Here is a 25,977-nt window from a genome sequence, read left to right as displayed (position 1 = left end):
CGCAGGCGAGCGAATTCGGCGAGGGCACGATTTTGAACCGGACAGCGGAATAAACGGTTCTCCGTCACCGGCGGCGAAGCGTTTCTCCCCGGAAAAGAAGACTCGCTGGCCGTCGGGAGGGAGAGGGGGGTGTTTGAACGGACCAAGTCTTTTCAGTTCTGACCACTGAGAGGTGAGCTCCGACACGGGTATTGTTTGGCCGCGGGGGGCGGGGGGGAGGGTCGCGCGTCTGTGCGCGCGATTTACCGCCGCGTTTTGTCTGTCTACGGGGTTGCCCGGCTGTGGCGACCGTTGCAATTAATCCAGAGAAATTAGTACTAATTAATTCCTTTCTGTGCCGACGCGCGCCCCGCTCGTCCGCTCCCTTGCCGTCGCGCGTCTCGCGGGGCGCGCGCCGCGCCGCGCGACAAAATAAACGGGCGGCCGCCTTCATTTTAATAAGGCGCTATTGTCGGACTACTGTAACGGCGCGTTGCCATAAACGAGCGGCGCGGAGTCGGGGAGCGGTCGTGAATCGGGGGGGGGGGGTTACCTGGACGCGTGGCCAAGGTTAAGCCACTCCCTCCCGCCAGTTGGAAGCAGACGCGTCGGTATCGATCCAGTATAGGTAATCAGGTGCCGGAAGAGGCTCCTCTGTGACTTCCTGTCCCCGTCCCGGGATCGTAACGTGGCTGTATTCGCTGGGGGGGGGGGGCTGTATCAGCTTTTTGACATACATGAGCATTATGAAGGTAACATGAGATGGAATGAAGGACAAACCAAGAGAGCGGCTCCTGTAAACTGTTTACATTTGAAAAACACCATTGACTTAAGGCTTTTATTGGGCCTAGACCTCGTGTGGTTGATTTGAAATGGACGTTCATTTAAGAGTACTGATTTTAATCGCTCCCCCTGTTTGCAGACCCGTGCGTTGAATCTCCAGACTGAACCGAGCATCATCAGAGAGAGAGAGAGAGAGAGAGAGAGAGAGAGAGAGGAAAGGTGATGATACTTGGAGGGCATTACAATGTAGGAGAGAGCCTGCAGTATTTCTGCCCCTATCCAATTTTTTTTTTACAGTTGACGTTTATTTAAGAGTACTGATTTTAATCGCTCTCCCTGTTTGTAGACCCGTGCATTGAATCTCCGGACTGAACCAAGCATCATCAGAGAGAGAGAGAGAGAGAGAGAGAGAGAGAGGAAAGGTGATGATACTTGGAGGGCATTGCAATGTAGGAGAGAGCCTGCAGTATTTCTGCCCCTATCCAATTTTTTTTTTACAGTTGACGTTTATTTAAGAGTACTGATTTTAATCGCTCTCCCTGTTTGCAGACCCGTGCATTGAATCTCTAGACTGAACCAAGCATCATCAGAGAGAGAGAGAGAGAGAGAGAGGAAAGGTGATGATACTTGGAGGGCATTACAATGTAGGAGAGAGCCTGCAGTATTTCTGCCCCTATCCAATTTTTTTTTTTGACAGTTGACGTTTATTTAAGAGTACTGATTTTAATCGCTCTCCCTGTTTGTAGACCCGTGCATTGAATCTCCAGACTGAACCGAGCATCATCAGAGAGAGAGAGAGGAAAGGTGATGATACTTGGAGGGCATTACAATGTAGAAGAGAGCCTGCAGCATTTCTGCCCCTATCCAAATTTTTTTTTTTTACAGTCTTCCCTTATGGTTTCCTCAGCCGCTGAATCTATTGACCGGCTCCGAATGCTCACTAACACTTCCCAAGGTGCTGCATTAGCAGGCTGCTGCTGCTGCGTACCGCATCCCATGGACATGCTGGCACTTACACGTCACTAGACTCCCAAGTTAAAGTTTCTCATCTATTTGGACGGCTCTGTTGATACTGCACTTACCTAGTTGTATATACCGATGCTACTTGTTGATACACAACTAGGGTTGCGCCAATACTGACACTGGATATTGGGTCGATATATAGTAACATGTCATATAGTAGAAACGTGTCATATAGTAGTAACATGTCATATAGTAGTAATGTCATATAGTAACGTCATATAGTAGTAACATGTCATATAGAAACATGTTATATAGTAGTAACATGTCAGATAGTAACATGTCATATAATATCATGTCATATAGTAGTAACATGTCATATAGAAGCATGTTATATAGTAGTAACATGTCAGATAGTAGTAACGTGTCATATAATATCATGTCATATAGTATCATGTCATATAGTAGTAATGTCATATAGTAACGTCATATAGTAGTAACATGTCATATAGAAACATGTTATATAGTAGTAACATGTCAGATAGTAGTAACGTGTCATATAATATCATGTCATATAGTAGTAACATGTCACATAGAAATGTTATATAGTAGTAACGTCCGATAGTACTAACATGTCATATAGTAACATGTAATATAGTAGTAACATCTCAGATAGTAGTAACATGTCATAATAGCATGTCATATAGTAGTAACAGGTCATATAGAAACATGTTATATAGTAGTAACATGTCAGATAGTAGTAACTTGTCATATAGTAACGTCATATAGTAGTAACATGTCATATAGAAACATGTTATATAGTAGTAACATGTCATATAGAAGCATGTTATATAGTAGTAACATGTCAGATAGTAGTAACGTGTCATATAATATCATGTCATATAGTAGTAACATGTCACATAGAAACGTTATATAGTAGTAACGTCCGATAGTACTAACATGTCATATAGTAACATGCCATTTAGTAACATGTCAATATAAAGTGGTAACATGGCATATAGTAACATGTCATATAGTAGTAACATGTCATATAGAAACATGTTATATAGTAGTAACATGTCAGATAGTAGTAACGTGTCATATAATATCATGTCATATAGTATCATGTCATGTAGTAGTAACATGTCATATAGTAATGTCATATAGTAGTAACATGTCATATAGTAACGTCATATAGTAGTAACATGTCATATAGTAACGTCATATAGTAGTAACATGTCATATAGAAACAAGTTATATAGTAGTAACATGTCAGATAGTAGTAACATGTCATATAATATCATGTCATATAGTAGTAACATGTCATATAGAAGCATGTTATATAGTAGTAACATGTCAGATAGTAGTAACGTGTCATATAATATCATGTCATATAGTAGTAACATGTCACATAGAAACGTTATATAGTAGTAACGTCCGATAGTACTAACATGTCATATAGTAACATGCCATTTAGTAACATGTCAATATAAAGTGGTAACATGGCATATAGTAACATGTCATATAGTAGTAACATGTCATATAGAAACATGTTATATAGTAGTAACATGTCAGATAGTAGTAACGTGTCATATAATATCATGTCATATAGTATCATGTCATGTAGTAGTAACATGTCATATAGTAATGTCATATAGTAGTAACATGTCATATAGTAACGTCATATAGTAGTAACATGTCATATAGTAACGTCATATAGTAGTAACATGTCATATAGAAACAAGTTATATAGTAGTAACATGTCAGATAGTAGTAACATGTCATATAATATCATGTCATATAGTAGTAACATGTCATATAGAAGCATGTTATATAGTAGTAACATGTCAGATAGTAGTAACGTGTCATATAATATCATGTCATATAGTAGTAACATGTCACATAGAAACGTTATATAGTAGTAACGTCCGATAGTACTAACATGTCATATAGTAACATGCCATTTAGTAACATGTCAATATAAAGTGGTAACATGGCATATAGTAACATGCCATATAGTAGTAACATGTCATATAGTAACATGCCATATAGTAGTAACATGTCATATAGTAACATGCCATATAGTAACATGTTATATAGTGGTAACATGTCATATAGTAATATAGTAACGTCATATAGTAGTAACATGTCATATAGTAATATAGTAACATGTCATATAGTAGTAACATGTCATATAGTAACATGCCATATAGTAGTAACATGTCATATAGTAACATGCCATATAGTAGTAACATGTCATATAGTAACATGTTATATAGTGGTAACATATATAGTAATATAGTAACGTCATATAGTAGTAACATGTCATATAGTAGTAACATGTCATAAAGTGGTAACGTGTCATAATATAGTAACATGTCGTATAGTAATATGCATTGATTTGCTAAATGTTGGCACACGGGAACCCGTATTACTTTAATGGTGGGATCTAAGTTATTTTGCTCATTGACCCCAAACTTATGTTGTAAATCTGCACTGTTCAGCAGAAGTAATGGGTCGGATCAGTACACCGTATCGTCCAAAACTTGGAAATGTATGCTCAGAATCTGTACCAGCAGTGAAAAAGTGATGCTGGTGCATCCCTTTACACAACTGTATATTTTAAACAGAATCTTGAGATGAAATTATTTGTAAACCCCCCGCCTGCTATCCTCGCTGCATTACTGGTGGTTTTACTGGCAGTTTCTTTGGAAATTAGAAGTGCAACATTTGCTGTGTACTGGCATGACTGTTCATTAACTGCGTTATGATTCAGGCTGTCATAACTCGGCAGGGGGCAATTGATTTCCGGTCCGATGTATAAAAAGACGCAGCGTGTCTTGTTAGCGCCATGAGCGAGGTGAGTGTTATGTGCATCTCCGTGACGTCGAAAGAACAGAAGGAGAGCTGACTCACTTTACTCCAGCGATTACGTTCCTCATATGGACCTTGTGTTGCTGGCGAGAATGAGTGTGTGTGTGTGTGTGGGGGGGGGGGGTCGATTACGTAAGTGTCATTCATCTCTTAAAAGCGATAAAAGTATTTCTCCGCTTACAACCTTTTTAGCGTGGTTTTATTGTTCCGCATAGAAAACCGTCTGGGTTGTCGTGCAGTCAAATGAGCATATTTGCATGTCGTCTTAGCCGGGCTGTCGGCCCCCTGATGTAACGTGACCCAGCTGACATGTGCCTGTCGAGGTCCTGCTCCCAGAGCTGGGCAGGAGTCCTGGGCTGGGGTCCAAACACACAAGTGTTCGGGCAGGAATCATCACTAGGCTTGCTTTCCAGTGTGAGAAAGTCATTCTGGGAGTCGTGTTTCATATGATTGAGTAACCCCCCCCACGCACACACACACACACACACACATACCCACACACAGCGTCCTGCCATCGCTGCTGAATATCAAGTCTTCCATCGTGGCCTGTGTGCTGATCTAGTGCGATAAGGATTTGCAGCACTCATCCGAAGTGTGAAATTCAGCAGTGGCGCTACTTCATCAGCGGCTTTGCTTTCAGCTACTCTTTTTTTTTTTACGGGTGGTCTCTGTCGTACACTTAACCTGTGTTCTCTGTCTCTGCTTTATGTGCGCAGAGGACGTTTTTGGATGCACAGAAAGCGGCCATCGAAGATCTCACCATGAACAAAAACAAGCGAGAGAGGGAGTTCTACAGCGTCGACGTAGGGGACTCGACGTTCACGGTGTTGAAGCGGTATCAGAATCTGAGACCCATCGGATCAGGGGCACAGGGAATCGTTTGGTGAGTCAGTCGAGCTCGTCCCACGTCCAGCAGGATATGTGACAGCATGTTCTGTATGTCCCCGTGGCATCGCACAGGGCTGCCGACAAGTCCACACTATCCTTTATTGTTTTTGAGCGGTATAGCGGCACGAAATTCAGCTATTGTCGTGTCGTGATCTGTAGTTTTGTTGTTCAGATTAATAATAACGATAATCTATTGACGTCTATTTCAAAATGAGGTCTGAAATATTGAAGGGAGTGGATATCATACTTTACATTACCCAACAGTTCAATGTGATGAACCTGTTTGATTCTTAAACATGGGGTTTTTGTGTGTGTGTGTGTGTGTGTGTGTATATATATATATATATGTATATCGTGTAAAATTCCCTGTGATTTTTGTTGAGGGGGAGGTTATTTTTTTCCCCCTTTTTCTCTACAATTTTATTCGACCAATTACCCCACTCTTCCGAGCCGTGCCGGTCGCTGCTCCACCCCCTCTGCCGATCCGGGGAGGGCTGCAGACTACCACATGCCTTCTCCCATACATGTGGAGTCGCCAGCTGCTTCTTTGCACCTGACAGTGAGGAGTTTCACCAGAGGGATGTAGCGCGTGGAAGGATCACGCTATTCCCTCCAGTCCCCCCAACGAACAGGCGCCCCCAACTGACCAGAGGAGGCACTACCCACATCCCACCCGCAGACACGGCCAGTTGGGTCTGTGGGGACACCCGACCAAGCTGGAGGTAACACGGGGATTCGAACCGGCGATCCCCATGTTGGTGGGTAACGGAATAGACTGCTACGCCACCTGGATGCCCCAAATTCCCTGTGATTATTATGAAAATAAGTTCAATATTGCCCAGCACTACTGTGCTATTGGACAAATGGAGAAAAAAAAATGTTTCTTTCCATTTCGTCTTATTGCTAATAAAATGGAAACCTGAGATTAAATCCGCCTGATTGATACCTCTGTGTAAAACTTAGTTTTTTAGGCGACATCATTAAGAACCTGATGAAATGTCACGACCATAATCTGTAGTCTTTGCTGTCGATGCACATTTTTAATATCTTCCCTTTTTATGACTTTGCTCTGCAGCTCTGCGTATGACCAAAACCTCGACAGAAATGTTGCCATCAAGAAGCTGAGTCGTCCGTTTCAGAACCAAACCCACGCCAAGAGGGCATACAGAGAACTAGTACTCATGAAATGTGTAAATCACAAGAATGTAGGTTGAAAACTGATAAACTGATTCTTGATTTTGTTACATGTGAACTTAAGAAACACTCTAGTTTAGCCTGTCAAAATACAAACAGTTCTATTTCTCTGTAATCCAAATGTGTCTTTATGTATACCTATGAAGTTAAATGAGATTATTTTGCTTAGTACAGTATCTTAATTACATGATCAAGCCATTCTGATGCCATTTCATTTTACATCCACAGATTATCGGCCTATTAAATGTGTTTACCCCACAAAAATCATTAGAAGAATTCCAAGATGTGTAAGTCACTATGTTAATTCTGTGTGTATTTCTGTTCGTTTGCACATGTGTTGAGTTTGAGCTGTGTGGGTGCAAATGGAAATTCTGCCGTTAATAATCTGCACATCCAAGTAAGGGCGGCTGGTCTATCCGGTCATTTAAAACTACAACTGCTTTGGCGCAGTTCATTTTAACAGAGAAATTGGCATCCTCCAAGAGGGCTGTGGTCCAATGCCTACATGTACCAGTGTGCATTGCTAATACACGGAAGTAAGGTCGAAAATCGGTGGACTTTCTTTTTTAACGGAAATAATCCCTCTTTTTGCATTTACTTCTAAGCCCTTGCCTGTCTTTCAAATGTGTTCTGCCAGATACTTGGTTATGGAGCTGATGGATGCCAACCTTTGCCAGGTTATTCAGATGGAGCTCGACCACGAGAGGCTGTCCTACCTGCTCTATCAGATGTTGTGCGGTATCAAACACCTCCATGCTGCTGGCATCATCCACAGGGTATGTGATAGCTAACCGCTCTTACGCTAGCCAGTACCAGAGCAGTGCTTTAAGAGGAACTGTTAAACTGTCCTTGGCACCTGACACTAAAGTGAAAGGGAAGCCAGTTTACTGGCCTGCCTGCCCCCAGCTGGCACAGGAACACACGCGGGTGAAGAGTGTGATCCCAACATGGACCGCTGCCAAAACCACCTGGAAAATGTGATGCAAACAGCTGAAATAGATTTGGAATTTTTTGTTGTTTTTGGTATGACTAGTGCAGCAGTTTGTCCAGCAACCTGGACAACCTGCTGGACAACCTGCTCCACTAGTCATGTTTATTGTCTACCAAAAGCAAAACAAAACAATGCAACGTGTTGGAAATCTGATTGGCAAGAACAGATGAGAGGAAGCCCACCATTTAAGAGAGAGATGACAGCTTTCATGGCTATATGATTTAACTTGTCATCCATCCATCCATTATCTGAACCGCTTATCCTGCTCTCAGGGTCACGGAGATGCTGGAGCCTATCCCGGCAGTCATTGGGTGGCAGGTGGGGAGACACCCTGGACAGGCCGCCAGGCCATAACAGGGCCGACACACACACACCCATTCATACCAAGGGACAATTTAGTACAGCCAGTTCATCTGACTTGCATGTCTTTGGACTTTGGGAGGAAACTGAAGCCCCTGAAGGAAACCCACACAGACACGGGGAGAACATGCAAACTCCATACAGAGGACGACCCGGGACGACCCCCAAAGGTTGGACAATCCCAGGGTTCGAACCCAGGACCTTCTTGCTGTGAGGCGACTGCGCTAACCACTGTGCCACCGTGCCGCCCACTTGTCATCCAGAGACGAGAAATGCTTGTCATATTTGCAATGTGACGGCACGGTGGCTCAATGGTTAGCCCGGTTGCCTCACAGCAAGAAGGTCCTGTGTTCGAGCCCCGGGGTAGTCCCACCTTGGGGGTCGTCTCGGGTCATCCTCTGTGTGGAGTTTGCATGTTCTCCCCGTGTCTGCGGGGGGTTTCCTCCGGGTGCTCCGGTTTCCTCCCACAGTTCAAAGACATGCAGGTCAGGTGAATCAGCCATACTAAATTGTCCCTAGGTGTGAATGTGTGTGTGTGTGTGGGGGCGGGCGGGCCCTGTGTGATGGCCTGGTGGCCTGTCCAGGGTGTCTCCCCGCCTGCCACCCAATGGCTGCTGGGATAGGCTCCAACATACCCCACAACCCTGATTGGGATAAGCGGCTTGGATAATGGATGGATGGATGGTGCAGCAGGCTGTCGTAGTGAGTACAAGTAGTGCAACATGGGTTCGTCGCCTGGAGTTGGCAAGCATCCATCCACCTGATGTGTCCTTTTATGCAAGACGCTGAATCACCTTAATGCTGTTTACCCAACACTGAACGCTCAACCTCCCTGCTAGGATGGTTTGCAAAAAATACAATTTCCCAGCAGGCACAAGTTAATTTTTCACATTGTTATGGTGTTGGTACATTCAACAAGCTTTTACAAAACGTATGAGCAAACACACATGGGGAAAGGAAAGTATGGATTTTGTGAAGAGGAAGACTTACTGTAGAAAACATGACCAATTTTGATATGAGGGAGAATACTGATTACAAGAACCACGATTTTCATGAGCTTGATCAAAACTCCTGCATACCGTGAGTTTGATTTTTTTAACCTGTTGAAAAGATAATAGTGTTAATACTTAATTTCTGTGATTGCTACCTGGTGTTTAAGCCTTGCTTGGCATAATCAGAGAATAAGTGTCATCTGTGGTGTCAGCAAACTTGTAATACTTTCCCTGCACTGCCCTTTTGTGGAGCCAGTGCCATCAAACACATGAATGATGTCGTCACTGCACAAAGTTCTGAAAAGCCTTTTCACTGGAGACTTCACTCTTTGTGGAGTCAAACCCTGAGTTCACAACATTGCACCTTAAACATTTCACTTAGCTGAAATATTGGGGTGCAGTGTGGAGGCTGTTTTTGCATCAGTATGACGACATTTTGACCTACATGTTTATTCTTTACATTTATTTCCCCTTCAGGACCTGAAGCCCAGTAACATTGTTGTGAAGTCTGATTGCACTCTGAAAATTCTGGACTTCGGTCTGGCTCGGACCGCCGCTACAGGCCTCTTAATGACACCGTATGTCGTCACACGCTACTACAGAGCGCCGGAGGTTATCCTGGGCATGGGCTACCAGGCCAACGGTCAGTATCTACCCGTGGGTCCAATAAGTCTGCTCATCTTCAGTATCAAACCCAGAGGTTTTCCAGATCGGTGGTAAAGCTACAATCCTGAGGATGGTCATTTTACTTCAACTTTTACTGACTGACGCCTGTGGCGATACCGGCAGTTGCATTGGTGTTTGAAAACTTCAGATCCCGGAGATCCATTAAAAATGATTTGAGGGTGTCCGGGTAGCATAGCGGTCTATTCCCTTGCCTACCAACGTGGGAATCGCCGGTTCGAATCCCTCCTTTACCTCCGGCTTGTTACCTCTGTGCTACCTCCGGCTTGGTCGGGCAAGTCGGTTGTGGGTATGTGTCCTGGTTGCTGCACCAGTGCCTCCTCTGGTCGGTCGGGGTGCCTGTTCGGGGGGGGGGGATAACGGGGGGGAATAGCTTGATCCTCCCACGCGCTACGTCCCCCTGGCGAAACTCCTCACTGTCAGGTGAAAAGAAGCGGCTGGCGACTCCACATGTATTGGAGGAGGCATGTGGTAGCCTGCAGCCCTCTCCGGATCGGCAGAGGGGGTGGAGCAGAGACCGGGACGGCTTGGAAAATGGGGTAATTGGCCAAATACAATTGGGGAGAAAAAGGGGGGAGGGGGGGATCCAACCAAAAAAAAGAAGAAGAAAGATTTGAAACCGTATCACAAGAGCTGTTGTGTCGGCTCCTCCTCTATCGTCATATAAAAAATAAGGTTGAACCTGAATTTGGGGTATTGATGTTGTCAAGGTGTTTTACCAGTTTGGGCTGCCAGATCTGCTGGTTAGCTGGAACTTGTCTTCTTGAAACTGACTATTGCAGACCTTAATTCCTTCACATTTGGCTGCTATAGTGAAGGCATAAAATGCGATGTGCCGTATCATTTTTCCCTCCAAAGTCCTGCCCGCCAGTAACCACTGAAATGAAGACGTACAAAAGCGTTCTCCATTTGAGTATCCATTGATTCTCTTTGAGCGGCACGGTGGCGCAGTGGTTAGCACAATCGCCTCACAGCAAGAAGGTCCTGGGTTCGAGCCCCGGGGTTGTCCAACCTTGGGTCGTCGTCCCGGGTCGTCCTCTGTGTGGAGTTTGCACGTTCTCCCCGTGTCTGTGTGGGTTTCCTCCGGGTGCTCAGGTTTCCTCCCACAGTCCAAAGGCACGCAGGTCAGGTGAATCGGCCGTACTAAATTGTCCCTAGGTGTGAATGTGCGTGTGTGTTGGCCTTGTGATGGACTGGCGGCCTGTCCGGGGTGTCTCCCCGCCTGCCGCCCAATGACTGCTGGGATAGGCTCCAGCCTCCCCGCTACCCTGAGCAGGGTAAGCGGTTCGGATAGTGGATGGATGGATGATTCTCATTGTCTTTATTATGCCAGCGATGCTAAGTATTGAAAGTGGCATTTGTAAATCTTCAAGATTGTAGCTTTTAACTTGATTTTCACAATTTTATTTGATTACCGTATGTTTTGAGATCACTTCTGGTATCCATATTTATCTGTTTTGATGAACAATGTCTTTGGTCTAGGCTCTGTGCTTTTACTCAAAAGCAGCATGGTTTCTCAGTGCAAAACACGAAAAAAAAACAATCGTTTCCAAACTAACCGCTAGCAGCCTGTCACCATGCTTCCCTCTGACCTCTGGTTTCCTCTGTTCACTGTGTTTCACTTCACTAGTGGACATATGGTCTGTGGGCTGCATACTGGCAGAAATGGTTCGCCATAAAATCCTCTTCCCAGGAAGGGACTGTATCCTTGCATCTTTTGAAACGCCTCCTAATGCTTTGTTCCTTCTAATGCTCTGTGGAAACGCTGCTTGTGCTCGGCATTATGCAGAATGTCAGCCGCTTCGCCTAAATGACAGCTCTCGCCGTGAAGATGGCGTAACAGCCAAGCTGTGGGAAATTGTCATTAACATAGAGACACCAGTATAATGTTCTATTCTCAAAATCCAGTTTTAGGGCAGTCACGGGGTTGCGAGTCTTTCTTCAACAAGTCATTTTCACACTTGCTTGTCTACTGCACGCCGGCTAATATTGCATGTGGTCCTTTCTTGGTTTTACAAAAAAAAAAAAAGAAGCTGCAATTCCTTTGCATCTCCCTCTCTTTGTGATTTTTTTTTTTTTTATTATTTGAATTTTCTTTACTTTTCTGCCATTGCTTTTGCATGCTAACCCCACCCCCACCATCACATCTCACCTCCCGCCTCCAGTGGATGTATGGTCAGTTGGCTGCATAGTGGCCGAGATGATCCGGGGTAGCGTGCTGTTCCCCGGCACTGATCGTATCCTTCCGCACCATTAATCGCTGTCACTTCCTGTGTGAAGTGATTCACCACCATCCATGCTTTAGTTCCCATTGGGTCCAGCTCCCATGTGTCACTCCATCATTAGCTTCCACTTTTTCCACCTCACACACACACACACACACACACACAGAATTGAGAGACTGTAGATGGGCATTCATTAGTCCCATAGGAAAGATTAGTCATATCATTAGAAGTTACATGATTTAAATGATTGATGTGTGAGTGAGTCTGCAATAGTCTAAAGCCTCCTACAGACTGTGCGGTGGGCCATCTCAGATGAAAGACACCTAAACGTGGCGATATCTTTGGTCGTGGCTCCAAAACGGTGGTTCTACGTCGCACTGTTAGACAAGTTCAAGGACAGCCGGTATTACGGTCTTGCGACCGAAGATAACCCGGGACAAAAGTCTGACGGTGTCAGAAATTTAGGATGACCATCTCACAGTGTGACTGCTGCTATGACCTACGCCTACTAGCCAACCAATAGAAATGCAGCACAAAATGACGCACTGATCAACGCAACGCACAAACAGACTGTAAGCATCTGTGACCCAAATGCCATCGATTCAACAAAACGAGCAACAAAACGAGCTGCAGCGACAATTGAAAAGACTCTATTCCTGCATGGCGTCATGTTGCTCTACCAGCGGCGTAGATTGATTAGGCGCGCTGATGCGGCATGCACGCTGATGACGTTTTTATGGACTTGCGTCGTGGCCTGCAATTCAGTAGGTGTTATCGTACAGTCTGCATACATCACACTTGATGTCGTACCCAAGTTTACCAGATCCACATTGCACAGTGTGGCTTGCAATAAACTTATAGGATTGCTAAAATCGCACAGTCTGTAGGAGGCTTAAGAGGGACTATTTGTGTGTCTAGGACTTGAGTGGTATATGTGATGTATGTGATGTGCTTGTACACATGTGTGTATGTCTTTGGAGGCAGTGCGGTTTTGTGTATGCACGCATAGATGGTTATGTGTCTCTACTGTAGCGGTCTATGTGGCATGTTTCCTTGACGCCAACTTCAGACATCGACCAGTGGAACAAGGTGATCGAGCAGCTCGGGACTCCGTCTCAGGAGTTCCTCATGAAGCTGAATCAGTCGGTAAGGACGTACGTGGAAAACAGGCCCCGCTACGCCGGGTACAGCTTTGAGAAACTTTTCCCTGATGTGCTGTTCCCCGCCGACTCAGAACACAACAAACTGAAAGGTAGCGTTTCTGTGCTGCTGCGATATTGTCGTCTCAATATACAGGAGTGTTTGTTGTGAGGTCTGGTTTTGCTGGTTTGTTCCCTATTCCCTGATTTATGTTGAAAGTGGCATTAATAACTGAAATTACACAGACCACAAAGAACCCATTTGTCGAAGCCAATCTGATTGATGGCTAACCACCTCGTTTGTTTATCGTCTCACCCCCCTTAGCGAGTCAGGCAAGGGATCTCTTATCCAAGATGTTGGTGATCGACGCCTCCAAGCGCATCTCTGTGGATGAGGCCCTGCAACACCCCTACATCAACGTTTGGTACGACCCAGCTGAAGTGGAGGCGGTAAGTGGATCACAGAAAAATACTGTATAATTTTGCAAGTCCATCCATCCATTATCCAAACCACTTATCCGGCTATCAGGGTCGCGGGGATGCTGGAGCCTATCCCAGCAGTCAGTGGGCGGCAAATGGGTTGTTAATTTAGTACTTATATGTAATTAACAAAATAAGCATTGCGGGCATCCTGGTCGCTGCACTAGCACCTCCTCTGGTCGGTCAGGGATGTCTCTTTTTTGGGGGGGGGGGGACTGGAATAGCGTGATTTTCCCATGAGCTAAGTCCCCCTGGTGAAACTCCTCATTGTCAGGTGAAAAGAAGCGGCTGGCTGACTCCACATGTATTGGAGGAGGCATGTGGTAGTCTGCAGCCCTCCCCAGATTGGCAGAGGGGGTGGAGCAGTGAAATTGGCCAGATACAGTTGGGAAGAATGTTACATGATATTGCTATACAACACATCTGCTTACATGTGCAAAAATGCCATATTTAAGAATACGGTTGAGGCTCATCACAGGTAACTGTTTAGTAACGTAAAGTATAAACTTAAGATGATAAATTATTATATTCTGCTATTGCACTGACCTTCTTTAATTCCTTTTTGTCTTTCTCAGCCCCCTCCAAAGATCACAGACAAACAGCTGGATGAGAGGGAGCATACCGTGGAAGAGTGGAAAGGTAAGACAGCATACGACAACGCCCTTCCGGCTCGGTGCGTGTGTTATGAGCCCATGATCATCCTGTGGCACCGTATACTGATGCCGTTGACAGTGTTGATATATGACGAGCAAGGTACCCTTCAATGTCTGCAGGAGACGCGGGGGGTTAACCACTACCTCACATTAACCTACTTTTACCCACTACCAAAGCTTCACCCTGAACTTAAGCACTACCTATACTTAACCTGTATGTCACTGATCGTTATCCATCAGACTGAAATTTTCACAACGGGGTCTAGAGAACACCCGCCATGTGTCATACAGAAGCCGAAAGATGCCTTGTGCCTTATATATTGATGCTTTGGCAATTGCATCAGTACATGACGCCATGGGATGAGAATGTGTTGGTGATATCCTCCCTCAGTCTGCTTTGAGCAGGAACCAAACACGGCACTTGGCCTCAGTGCCATACTGAGGCCCCTCAAGCAGGGTTTCTGATGCCATGGCGCAGTGCCAGAGTTAAGATTGTGTGTAAATATCACTTTCTGCCATTATACATTAGGATGGGCTCATTCCAAACCCTGCCAGGTGATAATGACCCCCCTCGCTTGTGGTCGAGGTAGCCTTGCCAACGTGCTGTTCCCAAATTAGAAACTGATGATATTTGGAGTCTATTTGACCCGCTGTGACTACACAAGGAAGGTGTCTTTACTATTTGCCTTGACTGTGTTTTCTCTCCCTTTCCCCACCTTGTCCTCCCCTCTCCCCTGCCATTATCCTCTCTCTTCTTTTGTTTCAAAGATTTGATTTACAAGGAAGTTTGTGAGTGGGAGGAATGGACAAAAAATGGAGTGGTCAGAGGCCAACCACCTCCTTTAGGTGAGTAATCACTGGAACTGAAGGAGTCAGAGTAATGGGTGTGTGGTGTGGTGATGTAAGGGCGATAGGCAAACGATGGAGTGAAGTATATTCATATTTCGGTATGATGAATAAATATGTTGGGTGAGGTTCCTTATAAAAAATTTTCTTTAGATGTATGTCACCGTTTAAAATTGTTTTGATTTAAAGGTCTAAGATATATAGTGACAGTGATGGATGGAGCATGGCACTACCTTCATTCCCACTGGAGTTGCCTTTTCAATCACTCTTGGTACTAAACATCTCTTTGGATTTTTTTTTTATCCCCCCCCGCCCCTTTTTTTTGTTTTCTCCCTAATTGTACCCGGCCAATTACCCTATTTTCCGAGCCATCCCAGTCGCTGCTCCACCCCCTCTGCCGATCTGGGGAGGGCTACAGACTACCACGTGCTTCCTCCAATAGATGTGGAGTCGCCAGCCACTTCTTTTCACCTGACAGTGAGGCTTTTCGCCAGGGGGACGTAGCGCGTGGGAGGATCACGCTATCCCCCCCCCCAGTTCCCCGTCCCCCCCGAAGAGGTGCCCCAACCGACCAGAAGAGCTGCTAGTGCAGCGACCAGGACACATACCCACATCCAGCTTCCCACCCGCAGACACGGCCAATTGTGTCTGTAGGGAGGCCCGACCAAGCCGAAAGTAACGGGGATTCGAACTGGTGATCCCCGTGTTGGTAGGCAACGGAATAGACTGCTGCGCTACCCAGACGCCGCATCTCTTTGGGTTTAAAGAATCTCCCTGGTGGCCGAGTCCTACTGAACACGATGTATTCACACGGACTCGCGTCTGCCTTGCCAAGTTGCACAAGAATTATGAGAACAAGTGTAAACTCGCTTTCACGTATGACAAATAAACTTGAAACTTGAGCTTGAAGTTGATCTCTCACTTGGTGGCGCGACTGGCCTGTTGAGGACCAGGAAGCGAAATGCAATAAGAGCCCAGAGGAATGCCTGCGAGAACAAAACCAAATCTTGTTTGTCCAATTACATGGCTGATCAAACCGCCAACAGTGCCCTCATTTGCATAAAGATAACTCAAGTTCAACTTTTTCCCCATCCCATTCCCTGTGCCGCAGGATTGGTTTGCACTGCAAGACATCCCATCCCCCATTGCGCAACAAACACCCATGTCCAATACAAAGTCAGTGGAGGTGAATGGATCTGTCACCCAGTCATATTGAGCACTGTTGTTTGGGAAGTATTTTTGAAAGAATCCTCTCAGGGAAGCGATGTGCTCCTTAAGACATGAAATCACTGTGGTGGCTCCAGAATCACTGGTTTCAACAAATTCACTCAGATTTTCAAGAAATCAGTAATTCCTTGTTCAAGTCGCCTGCCCCACATCTCAAGCTTTCGAGTGAATGCACTGATCTTGTCCGCCGGGTGAGGAAGGTGCTCGTCTCTGCCTTGAAGCTGAAGATTTAATTCATTCAGCTTGCCAGATATACACTCACCGGCCACTTTATTAGGCACACCTATCCAACTGCTCGTTAACGCAAATTTCTAATCAGCCAATCACATGGCAGCAACTCAATGCATTTAGGCATGTAGACATGGTCAAGACGATCTGCTGCAGTTCAAACCGAGCATCAGAATGGGGAAGAAAGGTGATTTAAGTGACTTTGAACGTGGCATGGTTGTTGGTGCCAGACGGGCTGGTCTGAGTATTTCAGAAATTGCTGATCTACTGGGATTTTCACGCACAACCATCACTAGAGTTTACAGGGAATGGTCCGAAAAAGAGAAAATATCCAGTGAGCGGCAGTTCTGTGGGCGAAAATGCCTTGTTGATGCCAGAGGTCAGAGGAGAATGGCCAGACTGGTTCAAGCTGATAGAAAGGCAACAGTAACTCAAATAACCACTCATTACAACCGAGGTATGCAGAAGAGCATCTCTGAACGCACAACACGTCGAACCTTGAGGCAGATGGGCTACAGCAGCAGAAGACCACACCGGGTGCCACTCCTGTCAGCTAAGAATAGGAAACTGAGGCTACAATTCGCACAGGCTCACCAAAATTGGACAATAGAAGATTGGAAAAACGTTGCCTGGTCTGATGAGTCTCGATTTCTGCTGTGACATTCGGATGGTAGGGTCAGAATTTGGCGTCAACAACATGAAAGCATAGATCCATCCTGCCTTGTATCAACGGTTCAGGCTGGTGGTGGTGTAATGGTGTGGGGGATATTTTCTTGGCACACTTTGGGCCCCTTAGTACCAATTGAGCATCGTGTCAACGCCACAGCCTACCTGAGTATTGTTGCTGACCATGTCCATCCCTTTATGACCACAGTGTTCCCATCTTCTGATGGCTACTTCCAGCAGGATAACGCGCCATGTCATAAAGCTCGAATCATCTCAGACTGGTTTCTTGAACATGATAATGAGTTCACTGTACTCAAATGGCCTCCACAGTCACTAGATCTCAATCCAATAGAGCACCTTTGGGATGTGGTGGACCGGGAGATTCGCATCATGGATGTGCAGCCGACAAATCTGCAGCAACTGCGTGATGCTATCATGTCAATATGGACCAAACTCTCTGAGGAATGTTTCCAGTACCTTGTTGAATCTATGCCACAAAGGATTAAGGCAGTTCTGAAGGCAAAAGGGGGTCCAACCCGGTACTAGCAAGGTGTACCTAATAAAGTGGCCAGTGAGTGTATATCACTGAGATAAGCCAGTTTCATCAGAAATTGTTCATCACTAAACTTGCTTGCAACTTTATGCATACGCTCCTCCTCCAGAAACACCCGAATTTCCTCTCTGAGCTCAAAAGACTTGCGACAACACTTGACCTCGTGAGAGTCACCTACCCTTGCTGTGAAACAACACAGCTGAATGTTCAGCTCCCATCTCCTCACAAATTGCAGAGAACAGCCACGCTCTCAGAAATTGACCACGCTAACAACATCGGTCAAAACCTCGTTTAGGTCAGGGCTAATCTGTCTTGATGCTAGCAATTCTCTGTGTATGACACAGTGTGTCCATTGCGCCTTCGGCGAGAGACCGTCTTGATTAGTGCCTGCAATCCCTTCGTTTTCCCTGCCATGGTCTGTGTACCATCCGTGCAAATGCCCACACAGTTCTCCCATTTCAGCCCATGTTGTGTCAGGTAGCTAACAGTCAAGAAGCCTAAAGAGCTCATCAGCTGTCGCTCTACGTGGGACGTACTTGCAAAACAGCAAGTCTTCACACAGTGATTCTGACATGACAAAGCGAACATAAGCAATAACCAAGCAGTCTTTACTGCTGTCAGTAGCCTCGTCCACTTGTAAGGCCAAACGTTTGTCTTTCAGCTTTTCAATGAGTTGTTCTTCAAGTAAATTTGGAATGTCGCATATACGTCTTGCAACTGTATCATTGAACAGAGGGATAACCTTCTGTTTTGCGGCGCTTGTCTCATCAAACATAGTTGACACCATATCTAAAGTCGCAGGAAATATGAGCTGCTCTGCTGTTGTGTGTGGTTTCTTGCACTGGGCAACTCTGTATGTGACTTTTTATGATGCCATTAGTGCTTTGTTGTTCACTGATGCAGCTTTTACAAAGCAATGCTCCTGCTGACGGTATGCACCGACAAGTTTTCTCTGAAAGAACTCGAGCTCGAGTGGCTTATTGACGTGACTGGGGTGTAATGTCTCTGAGCATCTGCTCAATTTGTGTGGTCTCATACTATCAGCTGCCAGAGTTTTCAGACATAAAATACACACTGATCTCTCCTCATCTCCCACCACATTCACTGTGAACCCAAGAGCAAGATAGGCTTCGTCATATTTTCCTAACTTGGTTTTTGGTTGATTACCGTCAGCTAAGCACTTTGTCTTGTTTGTCTCGGAAGCATCGCCTGTCTTTCTTTTTGTCCCTGTCAAATATCTCTCCATTTTGTGAACCTACAGACTCTGTGTCTCATGAAAGCACGTTTTGTTGATTGTTCCACTGTGAGAAAGATTCCGACATCAAAACAGTATCTCTGCAGAACATTCCCCCCGTCATGCCTCTATGACCCCCCTGGGGGGGAAACACTTTGAGAAACACTGACATAGGCACTGGACGGGAAAATGACATCTGCGTGGGTCGGAAATTAGTAAGGACACTTGCACTGCGCTTCGTGGTGATTTGTGCCAGGTGTAAGATAGGGCCCCCTCTGTGAGCTATTGACGCGCCACATGGAAAAATGCAGATTTGACTAATAGGGTCTGGCTGCAGACCTCCTCTGTAAGGGCTCAAGGCAATCTGGGACTCGTGGCTGTGGTGACGGAAATGACGTTTTTGGAGGTTTGACTTTTTTTACTGCCTCAGTTTGACTGAGGTTGAGCATGCATGATAACATCATGTAGACAGCCTAGCTAGCTGTCAAACTTGCAGTTGTGTAGCTAAATGCACTCATGGCACTCTGCAGCATCTCTTCAGGAAATAAGCATATTTGTTTGTATTTGCCAAATTATACAAATGGATTCAAGATACATGCTTGATTGCCTCAATTATCCCCTCATGTAGACGCTTGAGACAATCTGGAAAGCAGGTTCCCTGCCACAGTTATCGAAATGCACAAAATGTTGCAGAGAATTTCACTGGCCCCTTTGCCTGGGTAACAGATTCAAACCATGCTGGATTTCAAGGATACAGAGACATCTTCATACACACCTTAAAAATGCATTGGATTTCAAAAGTACTGGTTGTACTATATTTTATTATACGTATTATACAAGTTTTATACATTACATTATACACCTATCAGCCAAAACATTAAAACCACCGCCCTGATATTATATTGGTCCCCCTCGTGCCGTCAAAACAGCTCTGACTCGTCAAGGCATTGACTCCACAAGACCTCTGAAGGTGTCCTTTGGTATCTGGTACCAAGACGTTAGCTGCAGATCCTTTAAGTCCTGTAAGTTACGAGATGGGGCCTCCATGGATCGGACTTGTTTTTCCAGCACAGCCCACAGACGCTCGATAGGATTGAGATCTGAGGAATTTGAAGGACAAGGCAACACCTTGAACTCTGTCATGTTCCTCAAACCATTCCTGAATAATTTTTGCAGTTTGGCAGGGTGCATTATCCTGCTGAAAGAGGCCACTGCTGTCAGGGAATACTGTTGCCATGAAGGGGTGTACCTGGTCAGCAACAATGTTTAGGTAGATGGTACGTGTCAAAGTAATAGCCACATGAATGCCAGGACCCAAGGTTTCCCAGCCCGGGTAAACGACGCACACACACCTAGCCATCCACGTGATGTAAAAGAAAATGTTATTTATCAGACCAGGCCACCTTCTTTCATTGCTCTGTGGTCCAGTTCTGACACTCATGTGCCCATTGTGGGCACTTTCGACGGTGGACAGGGGTCATCATGGGCACTCTGATCAGTCTGCGGCTACGCAGCTCCATACGTAGCAAGCTGTGATGCACCGTGTGTTCTTACATATCATAGCCAGCATTAACTCATTCAGCAATTTGAGCTACAGTAGCTCTTCTGTGGGATCAGACCAGATGGACTAGCATTCACTCTCCATGCCCATCAAAGCGCCTTGGGCACCCATGACCCTGTCACCGGTTCACCGGTTGTCCTTCTTTGGACCACTTTTGGTAGGTACTGACCACTGCATACCAGGAAGACCCCACAAGACCTGCCGTTTTGGAGATGCTCTGACCCAGTCGTCTAGCCATCACAATTTGGACCTTGTCAAAGTTGCTCAGATTCTTACGCTTGCCCATTTCTTCTGCTTCCGGCGAATTACACCACTCTTCCGAACTGTCCGGGTCGCTGCTCCACCCCCTCTGCCAATCCGGGGAGGGCGGCAGACTACCACATGCCCCCTCCGATACATGTGGAGTCACCAGCCACTTCTTTTCACCAGGGGGACGTAGCGCATGGGAGAATCACGCTGTTCCCCCCCCCCCGAACAGGCGCCCCAACTGACCAGAGGAGGTGCTAGTACAGCAACCAGGACACATACCCACCCCATCCGGCTTCCCACCCACAGACACGACCAACTGTGTTTGTAGGGACGCCCGACCAAGCCGGATGTAACACAAGGATTCGAACCGACAATCCCTGCGTTGATAGGCAACGGAATAGACCACTACGCCACTCGGACCCTGTCAGTGGTTTTAATGTTTTGGCTGATTGATGCACAAGTTTACTCATGACTTTGATCAGTTAGTCTTGACAGTCTTACTAAATGTTGTCCTGTACTTACAGGGTACAAAATATGTAGGTACAATTTCGAGTGCCGACCCCAGGGACATTACCACACAGCCACTGCAAAATTACCATTTCCTAAAACATACCACAGACAAAGATGTAGATGAAAGGGAGGCGATTATGGCACCCTTTGTGTTCGTTTTTAAAAACAAGGACGATATGGAGACTTTTATTGGCGAGATGGTTGATGAGAGGGAAATGACCTTTTTTTTTTTGTATTTCAATAATTTGAATGCTGTGATTTTCATTAAACCGCTAAATCTGTTTTGTAATTAGTTCTTTTAGCTTGCAAATAAAGTACTGATAAACTTAGATTATTTCCATGCACTTGTGTTTATCAGAGGGTTACAGTCTCCATCAGATGCTTCCATACAATCCTCTATGATGTTACAAATAATTGCAAGCATTATCGTCAGTCACGTTTATAAATTGAATGTTGTAATGCAGCTTTTTGTTATTATACCACAGAATCACCCACAACTCTGTGTACTGAAGGTAAACGTAAAACCACTAAAATGCAGAAACAGTTCACGTTGAATATTTCAGTTGAAACGATGCACAGAATACATTGCAAAACGTTATCTGGATGTGCATGGTCAAAATTATACAACACAAACCCTAATTCCATGGGTTTGACAACTTATTCATGAATTTTTGTTCCGAATGCTTTTGATATCGCAGTATGATTTAAAATACTATGTCGTGCCGAGTTAATTTAACTGGCTAACTTTAACGTTAACTTAGCTACTCAACTTGAGCTAATGTGCAGTAGGTTATATGACAGGGTATATTGATCTGAATTCACATTTGCTAATAAAATGCACAGGATTTGTACCATCTGCATCTGTTTATCCTTTTGAATAGTATAGTATCGGTCCACGAAATGAGTGCTGGGATAGGCTGCAGCATCCCTGCAGCCCTGAGGGCAGGATGAGTGGTTTGGATAATGGATGGATGGATGGTCCATGAAAACATTACAATGGAAATTTGCTTACTTGTTATCTGACAAAACATCAACAACGAAGTAGAAGTGGAATTTGTAGAGTCGTAATTTTGTCGACAGTACTATGTAAAACTGAACGAATTTCCTGTTTGGTATAACTATCCAGACAGATAAGATCAGTCCCAGATTTCCTTGAGGCCTACAGAGGAGGTCTGCATCCAGACCCTTCGCCATCTGACGGGCGTTGAGTGTACAGAAGAGAGAGGCTGTTGCTTTGGGGCATTTGGGAATGCTTACGTATTCCATATAGTGACGAGGCCAACTAGTTATCCAGTGCTATTCTGGTGCATATACCACAAATCAACCGAATTCACGCTCCAATTTAGTAGCAAGTACCTGAACATTTCTGATAGTTACTTTGATCTTAGACTGTGATTGTCCCACTAATTTAACTGGATTCAGCACTCCCATGAGGAGTGACAACCACTACCAGGACGGATTTAGAAGTTTTTTTTTTTTCCAAAAGCAATCTCATCTCATCTTCAGCCGCTTCTCCGGGGTCGGGTCACGGTGGCAGCAAGCTAAGTAGGGCACTCCGGACGTCCCTCTCCCCAGCAATGCCCTCCAGTACCTCCTGGGAGATCCCAAGGCATTCCCAGGCCAGATTGGACATGTAGTCCCTCCAGCGAGTTCTGGGTCTACCCCGGGGTCTCCTCCCAGTTGGACGTGCCCGGAAAACCTTCAAAGGAAGGTGCCCGGGAGGCATCCTAATCAGATGCCCGAACCACCACAATTGGCTCCTTTCGACGCGAAGGAGCAGCGGCTCTACTCCGAGCTCCCTCCGGATGTCCAAGCTCCTCACCCTTTCTAAAGCTGAGCCCAGACACCCTATGGAGGAAATTCATTTCAGCCGCTTGTATCCGTAATCTCACCCTTTCGGTCACTACCCAAAGCTCATGACCATAGGTGAGGGTTGGAATGAAGATTGACTGGTAAATTGAGAGTTTTGCCTTCTGGCTCAGCTCCCTCGTCACCACAACGGTCCGGTACAATGTCCACATTACTGCTGATGCTGCACCAATCCGCCTGTCAATCTCCGGCTCCATCCTACCCATGAACAAGACCCCGAGATACTTGAACTCCTTCACTTGAGGCAACAACTCATCCCCAACCCAGAAGGAGCAATCCACCATTTCCCGGTAGAGAACCATGGCCTCAGACTTGGAGGTGCTGACTCTCATCCCGGCCATTTCACACTCAGCTGCAAACCGCCCCAGTGCGCGCTGGAGGTCATGTTCTGATGAAACCAACAAAACCACATCATCTGCGAAGAGCACGGATGCAATTCTGAGGTTTCCAAAACGGACACACTCCTCACCTTGGCCGGACCTTGAGATCCTGTCCATGAATATGACAAACAGAATCTGAGACAAGGGACAACCTCGGCGGTGTCCGCCACCCACCGAAAACGTGTTTGACTTTGTGCCGAGAATGCGGACACAGCTCTCACTTTGGTTATACAAGGACCGGATGGCTTGTAGCAACTGCCCCGGTACACATGTAGACTGGCTGGTCAAACTCCCATGCCCCCCTCACCACTTCCGCAAGGGTAAAGAGTTGATCCAGTGTTCCACGACCAGGACGGAATCCGCATTGTTCCTCCTGGATCCGAGGTTCGACAATTGGTCGGAGCCTCCTTTCCGGCACCCTAGAGTAGACTTTCCCAGTGAGGCTGAGCAGTGTGATGCCCCCGAATTGAACCACACCCTCTGGGCTCCTTTTTTTTTTTTAATTTACATTTTTGTATTTATTTACCGATAACAATTAGTATTTTTAATTCCAAAACTGAACTGCAAGGATATGCTGTCTTTTTTATTTTTCTATGCTCTACCTTCATGGGTTTTTTTTTCTGTGCTGATTTTATGTTGCGTCTCGGTGAGGTAAAGAACATAAAATGAAGTCAGAAAGGACCGCATATAGATGAGCCTTTCTCTGTACCACTCTGTGTCTGAGTTAAACTTGGTATATAAGGATTTATGTAGCCTGTCATTTCTGTTTGCCCCTGATAGAGGCATAAGCCGAAACATTGGGCATTTTTCAGCATATGTTGTTACGAATATATAATCTGTGTGTGATCTAACTTTAGTTTGCCTGCATTACAAGTACCATAGTACCTGCACCAGAAGCAAGTCACTGCATTGAGGTGCCTTCTGAATTTTGACTGGTGCACTAAAGACAATTTTCTGCTTTGGGTGGACAATAAAGTTCTGTTGTGTTCTGTTCTCTCCAGCTGCTGTGTGAACATAGCCAGTGTCACGTGGGCTGTCTGGTGCTGCAGGTGTATCAGTGACCCCATGTGTTTCTCGCAGCACAGGTGCAGCAGTGATCGACGGCTCCCCTCAGCCGTCCTCCTCCTCCTCCTCGGCCACCGACGTCTCATCCATGTCCACCGAGCCCAGCGACCAGAGCAGAGACCCCACAATGGCCTCCGACACAGAGAGCAGCCTGGACGGCCACACCTCCCTAGGAGCTCTAGGCTGCTGCAGATAACCTATACACACCAACATACACACTTGCATGCACACATGCAGAAATGAACACAAACACTAAAAACATCCTCCTCCATGCACCCACATCGACAGGATGTGCTCTGGGACATGGTTTAGGCCTGCGGGGCTTCTCTTGGTTTGTAGATCAGTGCTTTTTTTTTCCTGTACAGTTTATTTTTACCTTCCCAACTCTCTCTCCTACACCGTTGTAAATGATTGTGGTTTGAAAATGTATTATTTTTTTTTTGCTGCAAAGACTTGCAGACTGTTTCGACGTGACGCCGATGTATGTTTCGTGCGGGGGAGCTGGGTGGAGTGTACTGTACATGTTGCTGTTTTAAAGCTATTGCTACGCAATGTACCGCCATAAGATAAATTATGATGACTTTTCATTTCCCCGTTCGGCATTTTGCATTGTTTCAGGACATTTGAATGAATCTTAATCTTATTTAAATTTTACTTAAGCTCAGCGGGCTCTAACGTACTTCATCTGGGATCCTGGTGTGAATGGATGATTTTACTATCCCGATTTACCCCATATTTCCTCAAGAAGGTATATGTCAGTGTACTCCGACGACCTTTTTCATAGAACTATTTTACCTCTTGTTGTATGATTCTTGGGAAACAGAATATTGGACCTGGCCGGGTCGTTTTTTTTTTTGTATTATGACACAGTGTATAGCTGACAGCGTTTTACCTTGTCTGTTCAATTCATTTGGCTGTGCTGTAAGCAGGAAGTGATGGGCAGTGCTGGCAGTGCTGTAAACAGGAAGTGATGGGCAGTGCTGGCAGTGCTGTAAACAGGAAGTGATGGGCTGTTGGATGAGGATGAACAGGGTGAATGTAAAGTTGAGAAGAACAGCGGCACTGTAAGAAGCCACTGGTATCGTCACACGGCACTGAGGGGAGCCGGTCCAGGCCGCTCCACCAGATAGTACCGGTGCTCTTTTTTTTGGGGGGGGGGGGTAGGCAGGATGCGGGGGGCCGGATCTAAATGAGTCACTTTACCCTTTTTGCAGGTTCTTTCAGGCCCGTTTTGTTCACCGCTGTCTTGTTAGATGTAGTAGGTTTGAGTTAAGTGGCCTTAACACTGTTACGTTGTCTGAAACCCTGTCCGTTCAGATGCTCCTTTCTCTATGGTGCATTCTTCTTAGTTCTACCTCACACACACATGCATGAACACACACACACC

At 45.6% G+C, this 25,977-nt stretch overlaps 1 protein-coding gene across 3 annotated transcripts; it reads left to right on the top strand.

Annotated features, from left to right (window-relative positions):
* Positions 1-25,719, top strand: mapk8a (mitogen-activated protein kinase 8a). Of its 3 annotated transcripts, XM_056292119.1 has the most exons (12): positions 1-172; positions 5,313-5,479; positions 6,560-6,689; positions 6,907-6,965; positions 7,316-7,454; positions 9,499-9,664; positions 11,871-11,942; positions 13,000-13,182; positions 13,395-13,519; positions 14,125-14,188; positions 14,971-15,048; positions 24,611-25,719. In XM_056292119.1, exons 2-12 carry the CDS (start codon positions 5,358-5,360, stop codon positions 24,784-24,786), a joined length of 1,314 nt encoding a protein of 437 aa, XP_056148094.1. In that variant the 5' UTR covers positions 1-172; positions 5,313-5,357; the 3' UTR covers positions 24,787-25,719. The 3 variants fall into 3 exon arrangements, 2 of the variants coding, with proteins under 2 accessions (XP_056148094.1, XP_056148095.1); XR_008811277.1 differs by lacking the exons at positions 11,871-11,942; positions 14,125-14,188; positions 14,971-15,048; positions 24,611-25,719 and having other exon boundaries at positions 12,963-13,182; XM_056292120.1 differs by lacking the exons at positions 11,871-11,942; positions 13,000-13,182; positions 13,395-13,519; ... (1 more) ...; positions 14,971-15,048; positions 24,611-25,719 and adding an exon at positions 11,614-11,829.
* Positions 25,720-25,977: the final 258 nt, after the last annotated feature.

This window comes from Lampris incognitus, chromosome 13 (assembly GCF_029633865.1).
Source record: "Lampris incognitus isolate fLamInc1 chromosome 13, fLamInc1.hap2, whole genome shotgun sequence".
NCBI lineage: Eukaryota > Metazoa > Chordata > Actinopteri > Lampriformes > Lampridae > Lampris > Lampris incognitus.
Note: the sequence above shows the minus strand (reverse complement) of the source record. Positions and strands in the feature narration are given on the sequence as shown.